We start from the raw sequence: 14,710 nt of genomic DNA, 5'->3' as shown, positions 1-14,710 counted from the left end.
TAAATCAGTAAAATCGAGATATGATTGAAAAGCGAAGGGAAACCGCTTACTGGAAGATGAAAAATGCAGGTACCTGGTTTTTTATTTTTTGGTAACAGAAAATGTGTGTGTTTATATTTGCTTTCGTCATTTTTCCATAAAATGTCCCGTATATTGCGCAGTATTAAAACCTTGCAAACTTCGAAATGCATCGAGCTATGTATAAGTCAGGAAAATGACACAGTACCGGGGAGGAAATATTGAAGTATGAGGCCCTTTTGCGACCGAATATACAGTGTGTAAAGCGATGGGGTAGACAAGAGGGAATTTTTTTTTTAAATATTGATTTATGAAAAAAATTTATTCTTCATGATATTTTTTGCTTGCTTTGAAAGTACCAATAACGTTTCGATAATCTAAAATTTATTTATAGAAATCTGGAAAAATAACAAATTAACTTTTTTTATTGAAAGTTATCATTCTACATTATAACCAAGATAGCGTATTGCTATCAATCCACAAACAATCGAAACGTTTTTGGTACTTTCAAAGCCAGCAAAAAATATCATGAAGAATAAATTTTTTTCATAAATCAATATTTAAAAAAATTCCCTCTTGTATACCCCATCGCTTTACACACTGTATACGTAGTATAAAATGCACAACCAAAAATCCTAGCAAGCCTGGACAACAACGGAACGTTTCGAAAGTAACCGTGAAGGTCAGATCAAATAGAGCATCAGAATCATATTCTGGAAGTGCGAATTGTTGGGATACCTTAATAATTTTCATTATTGTTAGATTCATTTACAAAACGCACATTGGGAGGGTCAATTAAAAATTTGCCTATCCTCAATGATGTCTATGAATTACTAGAAAAAATGGATGTAAATAAAAGGAAAACGAAGTTCAATTCAGTATTAGAGCGAAAGAATAAGATAAGATCAAACTGATTTATAAGCACTAACAAATTGATGTGTTTGTTGTTGTATTGCGGAGGTAAGGAAACGTAAGTTATGTTATAACTGTTTAAAACCAAATCATTCGGGTGTTAAGTGTAAAAGTTCAGGATGTGTAAAATCCAACAAAGCACATACCTTATTCAATTTCGCATTTGAACATGTCCAAAGTGAAGGAGGCAATAAACTTCGCCTTTACGTTACTACGGCATGTTTACTGTAAAGAGATACAGTGTCTCGTGTTACCCCATATACCAATTCATTGTCAGTTAAATCTTTTGGTACCTATTATTTATTAGAGTGTACCTAATAATTAGCAGATGTAGCAGCTAGTAAAAGCGGAGCTATCGATATGTTGCTAGCAGTAGATGTTTTATGGGAATTATGAGAAGTAGGTGAAATAATATTAGATACCGGTAACGTTAGATCTCAAAATACTAAATTATGTTATGTAGGTAGCTACAGGAAGTATAATAATTTCACAAATGAGAAATTCATTGGTGAATATAACAAGAATGTGAGAGGTCTGGGGAAGTCGAGGAATGTAATAATGAAAAATATACATCTAAATCAGATGAAATTTGCGAAAATCATTTTATTGAAACTTTTTAAAGATATTCTAATACAGAGCGATTTATTGCAACGTTACCGTTAAAGGAAGATTTGCGCAGTTAGAGAATTAGCTAATGACAGATTTAAAATTAGAGAAGCGATTAAGTAAAAATACACAATATAGAGGTTATTTTATATCTATTGAATTTACGCGGGCGTATGAGGAATTAAATAATATGCAAAAATTAAGTGCCGATAAAATGGTTGATGAAGTTTGATATTAGGTACTGCAGTGAGACATGGTTTAATACACTATTTATTATACCACTCAGTCTCAAACCTCCTGGATGATAGTGGTTAGGACCCGAGATTTTACGTTGTGTCTTGTATTTTAAGTTACAATTTTAAGGGTCGTCGCACAAAAGGCAGGTTCGACATTTTTTATTTTAACTGAATTTTCTGAGAGATTTTGTTATTAAAAAACGATAAAAAAAACTTGGGTGTACAATATTGATATTTACGTCCGCTGTAAGCACTTTAAGATCAAGGGTCGACGCGAAGCAAGAAAACGTACCTGCGCGCGAGATTAGACCCCGTGACGTCAGTAGCCAGAAACATTTTTGCCGCCGTGCTGGCAGAGTATACGTATTCACGTAAACTGGGGCCGATTTATTTATTGTTTGCACAATGCTGCAAAGTTATCAAAAACACTAATTCGCGTAATTTGCCCCATGTTAATGTGGAAATGGAGTTTTTGCAGATGCATATGTCTACTTTAACACCGCTGCTCCGACGTTCATTTAAATTTTCGTTATTTTAGGCAAACACTCCACATTCATATTAAACATCTGATGTAATTGTTTGTTTCTAATGCCAAGGTTCACAATTACAATACAAGACGTGGTAAGTTTATTAGAACCCCAGTTTCAAAATCTAGTATTTTTAACAATTCTTTCATTGTAACAGCTATAAAAATATACAATAGCCTACCAAATACCTTAAAGGCAAGTAACAATTCTGGTTTTAAAAAAAATTTGAATGCATACTTCAGGGAATTTGTTTTTTATTCTATATGTGAATTTTTTTATTCTTTTAAATAACTACCTATACATATTTTAAATTGTTTGTATGTGTACACCTGTATTGTAATATTTAAAAATTTTTGTGTGTGCACACCTGTATTGTAATAATTGTTGTTTATTGTTGCTTACGGTAAATATGAATAAAGTTTATCTATCTATCTATTATTATTTTCATTGTTTTGTTGCCTGGAATAGATTTTGTTTTTTTTTTTTTTTAAATCCATCACAGACCACTTGATTAAAATATAAAAACCGTTGATATAACTGGTATCTTATTTTCAATCTTATGGTATGATAGCTCGTTGAAAAGAGAATTAAAAAATCTATCCAATAAACTAAAAATCCAATATGGCGCCTATTTAACTTTAGGAAGTTGGTGAATGTTCCTCAAAAGTAGCCATCTTGAATATTTTTTGACATCAATTCTAAATTAATCGTATTAAAGACAGTAACTATTATATAAAACTTTTTTATCTCTTATACTTTCGATGCTATAAGACAATCAAGGAAATGACCAATTTTAGTTTTTTTTTAATTTACGTCGAACCTATTCGACATTTTAAATTTCCACAAGGAAATTTTAAATAAGCATCTAAAACTGCAAAACATTGTCCATTTAACCAATTCTCTATCTTTAATAATAAGAAAGTTACCCATGCAATCCCACGCGATCTGGGACTGTGTGAAAATGTTTACAGTAGGTACCGTTATGCCCTTGAAGGAGTGCCAGATTTGTGGTGGAGGAACACCCCTTCGCCATTCCAAATTTTGGATACACATCTAGTGATGCCAAACAAATGTTTTTAAATGAGGGAAGGAGCGGAGGTAAATACCCGTTTACTCTTCACACTATTCTAATTTAAGGTCTCATCGAACGGAATTAGTTCCTACCAACTGTAGTTTTCCTTTACGTCTCCTTTTCTAGATTAGTGGATGATTGTAGGGGGGAGGGGGGGATTATTCGTTTTATATTTCTAATTAAAGAACATAAGAAACTGTTTTCTACTAACCACCGCCCTTTTCGCTTATCCCTTATCAATATTTGGAAGTTGGGGCCTTGGGGGACTTGTTGTATCGTTCACGGTACTCCAATGAAAGGTTTCAACGACAGAACTTACTTTCTACCTCTCCTACTCGGCCCTTCGGTGTCGACAGTCGTGTCAGGGACGGGTAGGTACTTACAAAGGGCGATTGGAACGTCTGGATGAAACATATCCATGGGGGACAAAAATGTGCGAATAGCTGGAAAACTATGTGTCGGAGGAGTGCTAGCCTTGTGGCTCATGCAAACATCTTTCACTTAAAACAACAGTTTTCGTAGGATTGCGTTTTATAATTTCCGTAATGTTCTTTTTTCCTTTTCATTTAGTTAGCTTTTGTTAATTAAGTTTGAAATGCAAACAGCAGGCACGTAAAGTAAGGAGTCATTGCAATAAAAATGTGGTGTCCGTCTTTTTATGAATTTCCACGTGCAAGATAAAATTGTCTGAGCAAAGTCAGATGGATTATTTTCCAAGATGCATGATCTTTGACATTAATTTCAGTATCGATGCGCCATATTCTTAACGAATTTGCACAACTGTTCTAATTACCTACATATTTAGAGAAATAATATAATATTGTGAGGAGGAAATTAAGTGAAACTGGCGGTCATTCGGATTTCGAATACAATTTACATATGTCTTATTTGTTTGTTGTATTAATTTATCGCGGATGTTGTATGCTTTTGAAATTAATATCTACATTGTACCTATCGATGTTTGAGTTGCTATATTGTAATAAATATTTCAATAGATCACTGAAAATGCTCTCGCATTAGATTCAAATATTTACTATTCAATACATTAATGTATCGCTGGCCAAAATGCGCGTCTGTCCAATTTTAGCGGTTAGAGGCACGACAAACAAGCAAACAAAATTGATCCGATAGTTCTCCATGGATTTGATGAAATTTACTGAGTGAACATTTCTAATGTTGCCATCAAATTTTCTGAATTTCATTCGCAAGAGTATTTTCTCGGTTAGCGGTCGTTGTCTGTTTGATCGTGGAACTGTTCAAAACTTCGTTTCTCTTTCATACTACTACGAGTACTAATTTAATTTCCTCTTCGGTACGAGTAATCCTTCGTTCAAATCTCCTGATAATTTCTGAATTTTGATTTAATTTTCCATCGATGTCCTTGATCGATGACGCCATTGTTAGCTTGATGAAATAATTCATTCTTCTCTTTATAATCGTTGGTGGAAGTCCGTAAGAATAGTAGACGACTGTTAAACATTATAATATTGAAGAGAATACAAATTAAGTAGCACATTTTTACACCCAAAACTGTCATCGACTAAAAAAAATCACACACACTAGTTAAATGCGCGCCATTTCCGTTATATACATATTCGAATTTTCGTATTTTTGTCTCCTATCCATGTGTGTATTTGTCCGTGTCTTTCTTAACTTTTTGTTGCACCTTATCATTACCTTTTCTTGTTTTCTGTCGAGTCTTCTTGGCCCTTCTCTACTCATTTTGTCCTTTCCTTTTATTGTAGCTAATTGTTTTGTGCTACGCCACTGGATAATAAATTTCCTTTTTTATAAAGCTTCGCACTCTTTCAGGTTGCTAATTACAGGCCCCACATTGATGCGTCAGTTGTGAGTGCACTCATATTTATTGGTTTCTATGTGTAGACTTCATTTACACCTTGTCTTACTGTGATGACCGCTATCATAAGCTTTTTGTCATTCGACATTCGGTTATGATAGACGTATTTAACTCGGATCTCCTTGCTCTTATTTTAATTATAATGACCCGCTTCATTTAACTTATCCCGAATATACACACGTAATGCAACATTCGTGTGAAACGCATTTGCTCATACGCAAACGAAATGGGAGAAAATTAAAAAAAAAACAAGGTAGATAGAGAAAGAACAGTGGCTCGAGGGGAAATGCGAAGCAATAGAGGTGGGCCGGACGAGGGGTATGGGAAAATTAAGAGATTTAGTAAAGCAAGGTGCAGACGGAGAAGAACTCATAGAACCTAGGGACATTAGGGCAGAAAGATGGAAAGAGCTAGGGTTTAGCAAACTTAGGTCAGAGTCAGACCATGCTATAAAGGACCTTAAAGTAGGGAAAGCAACAGGAGCAGATGCAGTATCACCAGAATTAAGAAAACATTGGGGAACAAAAGTGCAGGCTAACGTCTTCGTACAGGTACGGAGGGGATCTAATATTTTCCAGCTTGTCTTAAAGGATGAATCTTGCATAAAGGTTAGTTGGTGGAAGTATAGGTATTCCGGACAGTCGCGCTGTGAACTAATCGTGTATGTAACAATAACGGGCAAAATTCATAAGAATTGTGCAAACTGTGCATAACAAACGGTCAACTTTAGTTTTACTCATAAACTCATGCCCCATTTCTACCATCTAGGTTAAGCTCTTGCTGGAGGAAGTCTCTATAACTGCCTTCAATTGCAAATTGTTTCGTCGTATATACTTTTCCTTCCCTTTAGCGCCATTACAGTGCTTTTATAACGTTATAAATTCGGGAATACGCGTGGTATCTTTGTTTCTCGTTATTGCAGTCATAAATTTTGTTATCCTAAATGTCAAAAACGGATGCTACAAAATATATAAAGTGATATATGTGTTTTACGTAAAACGCACGTTATAAGAGGTGAATAATAAAACATATCATAGGTACTTATCGTTCCACATTATTACTTTCACAGTTAAGTCTACAATGGATTGCAAAATTAGTGCATTGAAATTGGGAAATGTTCTCGATTTCTTCATTGAATCAATACAGTTATACTTTACGTAAGTTACACAGAACGGTGTGGTAGAGCTTGAAAAATGAAATAAGTTTTCCTGTTCGAAATAATAACCACCCTTATGATATTGATAATTACAGGTGAATTACGTTTTCAATTCTCTCTCCATTTCTCTATAAGAAATGTGGAATATAACCATTCAACTACTCGTAAAGATTAAGGCAGATTCTCTTTGAATTCTCCAGCTGTTCATTTAGTGTTAATTAACCCTCATTTTTTTCATGGTCAATAGGGAGGTTCGACATTTTTGGTATTTGTTTTATTTTAACTAAAATCGAGAGATTGTGTTATTAAAAAACGATCACAACTTTTAGCGAGTACTCAACTTTTCACACACTCATATCAATATCCCCCGTCTCCACCGGTCAAAGTCCATTCCCTTTAATCTAAACTTAAAACTACGGCAGATTTTACCTTCGTTCACAAAACGTATTTATACTATATACAGTGGGTTACAACACCTTATTATCTTACTCCCAAGCCAAAAAGCGTAACTAAAAATTCATACCCATGACAACGGGTGTTCCAAAATAGTTGAATGTCATTTTATACCAGCACCAGTATTTTATACCACACCTGGCCGGACATGGCTACGATTAGAGCCGCCTCCCCTTCCAGCGTCCTAAGGTTCATCTCACGTGTGGGATGGCTTGAGTGATGCTGAGGGGTCGGGCGACCCTAGTCAGGGAGGTAGTACAAAGGGCCCGAATTTGAGGCCTAAGTACGCGTGGACACTGTTCACCCTCCTATCGTAATCCAGAATCCAGAATACCAGCACAATAAATTAAAAAATTTCAATATTTTGGTCAACTTTATGCTTAAAGATAGTACCTACAACGGTGTATAGTACTCAAGTTACGAATCAGTAAGAATCAATTTTTGTAGTTCATAATCTGTACAAATTGTGGTCAAACTCGATAAGGGATGCATCGAAGGACAGAATCACGGTTGTACCAATTATTCATTTCCAACACTGAACCGAGGTTCAGGTGTCCCTGAATAAATACTAAACTGTCTTCCATGCCTTAATCTAAGCCAAAGCGACACACCACACTCTTGGATAAAAGCAGAGACAGCCTGATAGAAAATACTGAATGTTATGCGTTCTAAATTATCGTGATAATAAAATATTTTATTTTTTATTGATAATTTACATGGTGGTTAAAATACTAGTCTATAGCCACATAAACAGACCCATAATTCCCGCTGTCATAACAACGGGAGTTATAAAATCTAATTCCCTGTCAGAACAATAGGACTACTTTGACAATTAATTGACATTTACGGTAAAGTCAAACACAATGGTTCGCTGTCAATCGTGTAATATAAGTCAAAACCTACAGAAGGAACGAGAATGACATTTCATAGGTGGTAACCATGTTATACCTATTTATTAAAATGGTCTTCTTTTACGCTACTATAACATCATTCATTTTGTAGGTTGTGATACAGATCCATTGTAGCAATTGTGTGTAAAACAACATTTTGAAATACGTCTAGGTACTTTTCAGATTTCCCTCAGACAGTGAATGGCGAATCTTAGACTTCTTGGGCTTAAATCCCTGATTCTTATTTTTTAAAAACGGTTTCAATTGCCCATAGCTATAATCCAAAAGAACGTTTTAGTATTGTTCAAATTCGACTAATAATGTGTATAAATAATACCTTGAAATGTCTAGGTTCTCTCGCACACGCAGCATGCATCTAAGCATGGAGTAGTAGGTCCACAAACAAGACGGTTTTCCCTGCTTAGATCGTTCACTAAAATACGCCAAACAAATTTTTTCGTTCACAATCTTCAAGGATTTTTCCGATCGCAATTTACAAAACTTGGAGTATTCGTTTTCATATAATGTTTTTGAAGCCGCCGGCACTAACTCCTTAAGAGCGTCTTCAGCTTCTTTTATTCCCCCCATGGGAACATCATCATCTTCATTCCCTTCCAACATTTTCCGTTCTTGAACAAAGCCAAACGACACAAAAATTGCTTTCAAAATGACGGACGCAGCATTTTTTGTTGTTTATATATGTAACTAGGTAACCATGGCAGTCGCAACCATGATACAATAGGTAAATATAAGATATGATATCGTCGGCCTAATGTGAAAATTGCACATCTCTAAAAACCCAAATTTTACAGGGGAACGAAAAAACAGGTTAATTCTTTTGGGAAAAGAATGTACTTGTTTTATATCAATAAAAGATGAAAAAATATTATTAGTGTGCTCTCCTGTAGTGATTTTAGTCATTTTCAAATAATTGTTATAAAAATAAAGGAGTTATGCAAATTTCATTTTCAGATGCAGTATGAAATGGGACTTATTCCATTTTCACATAAAAACCAAACATTTTAAAACGATATTTATTTATATTTCGAATGCATAAAAAGCTGTTTGAATGGAATATTCAAAATTCGTTAAACAAACATAGTTAAATAGTATGTAAACAAAAGTAAAGTGTAGGTATTATTCATGTCTTAAATTGTCATAAAAATTATGATAATCCTTTTCGAGAGACTTTTTCAAAAACATGAGATGTTCAAACTTTTCATTTTTGATTTTTAGGGGCTCGCTGTACAATGCTGGTAGAGAATTATTTGGTACACCTTTATTAAGATTTTTTTTCAACCTCATGGGCATTACTTCATATTCCTCAGAATGCTTAATCTTAAATTCAATTTGGCCATCTGAATTATATTTCAGAGCTCTTAAGTTATTTACCGTAGGGTCACCAACTTTATATCCAGGTCTTATTGATTTTATTAAATTCAGTTTAGAATAATCTTTAAAGAATGTGTGATCCAAATAGCTCACGTGGTATGGTTTCGGATTTTTTCTGGCCAATTTACATAAGGATACGTAATCAGCCGGCACGTTAATGGTTCTTCTCCTCAATTTTCGCTCTATGGTTGAATGCATGGAGTCACACTCCATCTGAGTGTGTCCCTTTTCTAAGTATTTCTGAATGATACAAACCTGTTTCTCGATCGCCAAGTTTAATAAGGCGTTGCTCAAAGTGCAATTACGATTTTGGGCGCTACAGCCATCACTGAATAATATTATTTGTTGGGTGGGCTCAAGCTGAGGAATCACTTCATTAATTAAAAAATTACTTATGATCGACGCAAAGCAATTAGCACCAAGCTCGCCTTCGCCCTCGTGCCAAAGATAACAATACCCATCTTTAGAGTGCAGTTGAATAGGAATTTAACACACTAAACCTTCCCCATACTTCTTTATTAAAAAATTGTGAATAAAATCACATAGCGACTATAGTTTCGACCTAAGTCATTTTCAAGCTGTAGGAAAATTGTAACTAATAACGAGTAACAATCTTGAAATATACATACCTTAAAATTTAAAACATCAACAACAGAAAATAGGAAATTGAAAGTACAGAAGTTACATTTTTTATCAGTATGCTGGAAAGAACATGTGTTAACCACTAGTTGAACATAATTAATACTTACAGGAAAAATTTTTTTATCAAATATAAAACAGTTGGTGTTAGGACATAGAAAAGTGGAACAAAATTAACATAGTCATGATACAACGACGATTAATTAATTAATTCATGCCATTAGAAAATGGACGCAGCCATCTTGTACAAATATAGTCAACGACTTAACTCGAAAGGTAACGAAAAGGGAAAGGTTAAAGAAGGAAATAAAAAGCGGGAAATTTAAAAACAACAAGGTTAAACAGGGCCGGATTAGGTAACGGGACGAAGTGAGAAGAAAGGTGAAAGAATGCAACATAGCTTGCATTAGGCTATTGTTATTTAATTGTACTAAAATTTATGGGCCAAACTACCCTGTGCCTGCTGATGGCAGATGTCGGGACTCGCGGAAAGATTAGTGTGCCCTCAAGTTGAAAACCCCCCAATCTGCTGAAGGCAGAAAAAGGGGAAAAAAGGGGGGGGGGAGAAACACCACGTTGACAAGCGTAAAGGGGTAGAGGTTAATTAGTCAAGAATAACAAATGCTTGTTTAAATTTAAAATTTCGTTCAAGGAGTGTTGAGGATTCTCTCTGTAGTGATGGTAAATTTCTTTCATTTCTAGTAAGTCTAGTTTGAGGCTTTTATTACAAACATGAAGAATTTCAAAATCCTCCTTCGAAAACGAATGACCAGAACTCAGGATGTGGTGGGCAAAGGAAGAACCTTGGTTAGGGTGATCGAATTTGAGGTTATTGTTTTTGATAGCGGAAATGTGTTCGGAAAACCGGGTTTTGAATGAGCGACCAGTTTGACCAATATAACCAGCTGGGCAATCTCGACAAACCAATTTATAAACCCCTGATTTAGATAAGGGAGGTATAGGATCTTTAGTTTTCACCAAATTAGACTTGAGATTACTCTTGACTGAGAAGGATATGGAGATGTTGAGGGGACGGAAAAGACGAGCAATGATATCAGAGATCGGGCCTATGTAAGGTAAGGAATAATAAATGGAAGGGGAATCAGGGAACTGAGAAAGGGAAGTGCACCTCGAGAGGTTGTCTTTACACAGCATTCTACGGTATAACTTATTAATCAGCTGTAACGGGTAATTGTTCGCTAAAGCGATATGATAAATGATGTTAAGTTCTCTCGAGTGGTGGGGTTCGGGAAGGTCAAGGGAAAGGAGTCTATGGAAAAAATAACGGAAGGAAGTAAGTTTGTGTGATAAAGGGTGACACGAATGATAAGGGATAACATGGTCCGTAGTGGTGGTTTTTCTGTAGATGCCGATTTCAACATTAGCAATTCCTCTAGTGAGTGACAGGTCTAAGAAATTGAGGGACTTATTAGATTCGATTTCAAGCGTGAATTTGATATTCTGATGAAGGGAATTCAAAATTTGGAAACACTCATGTAACTCGGACCTATTACCTCTAAAGATAACCAATATATCATCGACATATCTCTTGTAAAACAAAAAATGAGTTTTAATGACCTCGGACTGGAAAAGTAAGGATTCCAAATGGTTCAGAAATATTTCAGCGAGCAAAGGGGATAAATTACTACCCATCGGTAGACCTGAAGTTTGGATATAGTAGTTATTATTGAAAGAGAAATAATTCTGTTGAGAACACAATTGGAGGGATCTGGAAATGAAAGAACAAACTTGGTCAGGAAGCGGGGAATGGATAAGGAGGTCGTCAATTATATTCAGACATTCTATAAAGGGAATACTCGGGAACAAGTTGACGATATCAAAGGAAACAAGGATATCCGAATCAGTAATCCGGAAATTTTTAATATCCTCCACTAGGGTAATGGAATTTTTGATTGAGTGGGGAAATTGGAGTGCAAGAGAATTTCTAAGAGCAGAGTTAAGCCAACTAGTGATCTTGGAAACTGGGGTGTTGGTGAAGGAAACAATTGGTCTTATAGGGTAACCTGGTTTATGGATTTTGGGAAGGGCATATAATCTGGGAAAGGAAGGGTTCATGTGTGTAAGACGAAGATAAGGAATCTGGAAATATTCATAAAGGAGGGATTTGTTGTCAAAGAGAAATTTACGAACTTTTTTCTGGAACACCTCGTTGTTAACTTTGGATTTAGTAAAATCATCAGTAGAAAGGAAATTCTCAACACCAAGGATGTAATCAACTTTGTTCATAATGACTACCGCATTACCTTTGTCAGCTTTTGTTGCAATTAAATTATTGATTTTAAATTTTTTCTTTAAAGAATTGATCACTTTTTGATGAAAAATACCCTTAGGTTGTGTGGCTAGCTTCAACTTGTTATGACATAAAGCTCGGAAATGGTGTTGATCAACCTTATTATCTAGTTTATGAATCACACATTCTAAATCTGTTTTGAAGTTGTCTAAAGTATTCTTATCCCAATGACCGGGGTTAAATTTGAGACCTTTATTCAGAATGAGTTCTTCATCTCTTTTAAATTGTACATTCGATAAGTTTAAAACTCTATCATGAAATAAGAAAGGGATGGTTCCCTTCGGGATCTCTCCGACATTCGAAAGCTTAGAAGAACGAAGCCTGTATAATTTATTATTGAGTTTGTCGAAAATAGTAATTTAGAGTGCATATCAAAAATAGTAAAATTATGCACAATTAGCTTTGTGCGATAATACAGAGCCGACACGTTTGACCTTGGGCACAGTAATACCGATTGGAGGTCCATTGTAAAAACCCTATTCTTTGAATTTTTATCATTTGCCTTCGCTGCTCGCGCTTCTTCTTTCTTGGCAATGTGTTCCATGTAAACAGTTTCCTCTACATTTTTGGTCTTATAGCCTACGCAGACATCACATTCGTCTTTTTTTGGCATGAATAAGGATAAATTTAAATCTTCAAACGTGTTGGAGAATGTGGCACTACATAAAGGATTTATTTTTTCTTCTACACACCAATCCCTATAAAGTGCGTAAACTTCTGATTTTGCTTTAAACAATGGCTCTAAATATAATTTTGTTGAAGATTTTCGACAGTAATGCGATTCGAGCTTAGGGAGGTAATCTAAAAATCTTTTTAATTTTATTTTCTCTTGTTTAAAACGGTCATGCCTCTTTTCTGCACTTGTTGTAGTGTGTTGGTCTTGATCATTTTTAGCAGGGCTAGTTAATTCATTTTTTACCCATTCTGAAATTGTTCGTATGGAAACGCCCAACGTATTACAAAACATCACCTTGCATACTCTAATTTGTTCCTTTGTGGTTCTAAGTAAGTATGTATACGAACTTGTCCTCTGACTTACCTCTGGATCATTTCTATTTCTGGCTCTCTTTGTGCTCTTTTTGTAGACTCTTGCAGATACATACCGTTTTTTTTCTGCCCAGGAGAGATACCAAAATTTAAAAAAAATAGATTTTCGATCTTCATTTGTTAATTTGTAACACTGAATACTCATTTCATTGCCCATTTTTGTTAATTTATGGACACATTGACATCTTTCTTTCATTGCTCTTTCATTTTTCATAACATCAAACTTGTTTTCCTTTCTTCCCATGTACACAGTGCCCTTTTCTCTGTTCTTCTTGTTTATATTATATTTCCAAGAAGTGGGATCGGACAATCTTTTTTTCTTCCTTTTTCGCACATTTGCTATATTAGGATCATTTTCGTCTTCGGAGGTATCCATCTCATACGTTGGATCGGTGCTGTTGTTGTCAACTTCTTCAGGATTATGTGACATTTTCTCTTCATCTTTACGTCTAGTATAATTTGCTGTATTTTTCACTTGCTCTAAAAGATTAGCCGGTTCTTCTGCCACAAAGTGGTTATCTTCTGTTTGCTCAGTTTCATGTATTGCGTTATTTATCAAACTGGGCGATAAATCATTTCCTGCTCCTTCTTGCTCAAAAAGTTGGTTTGTTATTTCAATCTCTTCGGTAAGTGCTACAATAGCCGATTGTAGATCCACTTCAGTTGCTTCTATGAAATAATTTTCATTCTCAACATTTCGTCTCTCGTTTAAAACACTGGTAGGCTGTTGTGCTAAAGTCAGTATTTTGAAGCTCCTCGACCTACGATCCATAGCTAAAAGAAAATTAATAATTTTTATTTGTATTTTTGCTTGTATTTTTTTCACCCCGAAGTTAAAAACAGAAATCAAAAACATTAAAATTTGTTAAATACTGAGAGGATTTAAAATTTAAAAATTGGTCAATTTAGGCATAATTCAAAACAAAGCTGCAAACAAGCAGGTTTAAATCTGTAACATGCATAACTCCTATCAGCTGTACAAATATTAGTTATGTGAAAATTGCACAACTCCTTCTGCTAAGAAAAAGGCGTATTATTTACACTGCTATTGATTTCAACAAATGTGTAAAGTTTTTGGTCTATTTAAAAGGGTTTATATTTACCTGTACAATGTATTAACACACTTAATTGCGGACAATCAGATCAGAGGTTTAATAAAACAAACAGTAAAACACCGCCATTAACTTCATGCAACAACTACTAATATAAGGACTTGTGCAATTTTCGTACCGTTCTAGTATGCATGGGACTTGTGCGCATTTCAGACTTATACTTCTGGCGACATCTGATTTTATTTTACAGAATTATTCAATTGAAAGACATAGATTCGCTGCTTGTCTATCAGATGCCGTTAAAATTCACTTTTCGATAAAAATGGACTTATGCACTTTTCACATTAGGCCGACGATATTGCGCATGTAGGAGGAGTTATGAATCACGTGTGTGACGTCACGCGGTGAATTTCAAATTAAATATAATTACATGTCAGTGTAGATTTTGGTGCTTTTTTGGAATTTGTGAATCAGTTTTCAACAAAATGAGGTGTTCCGTGGTTGGATGTACCACAGCTAATGGATCAAAACAGTTTTCAAG

General features: G+C 34.9%; 1 protein-coding gene across 1 annotated transcript; it reads right to left on the bottom strand.

The window, feature by feature from the left end:
* Positions 1-12,311: 12,311 nt before the first annotated feature.
* Positions 12,312-14,245, bottom strand: LOC116164052. Its single transcript, XM_031478180.1, has 2 exons — positions 14,221-14,245; positions 12,312-13,891 (listed from the first exon to the last, which is right to left on the bottom strand). Exon 2 carries the CDS (start codon positions 13,887-13,889, stop codon positions 12,312-12,314), a length of 1,578 nt encoding a protein of 525 aa, XP_031334040.1. The 5' UTR covers positions 13,890-13,891; positions 14,221-14,245.
* Between the last annotated feature and the right edge of the window lie 465 nt (positions 14,246-14,710).

The sequence above is a fragment of the Photinus pyralis genome, unplaced genomic scaffold (assembly GCF_008802855.1).
Source record: "Photinus pyralis isolate 1611_PpyrPB1 unplaced genomic scaffold, Ppyr1.3 Ppyr1.4_LG2, whole genome shotgun sequence".
NCBI classification, from domain to species: domain Eukaryota; kingdom Metazoa; phylum Arthropoda; class Insecta; order Coleoptera; family Lampyridae; genus Photinus; species Photinus pyralis.
This window is presented reverse-complemented; position numbering and strand designations above follow the sequence as displayed.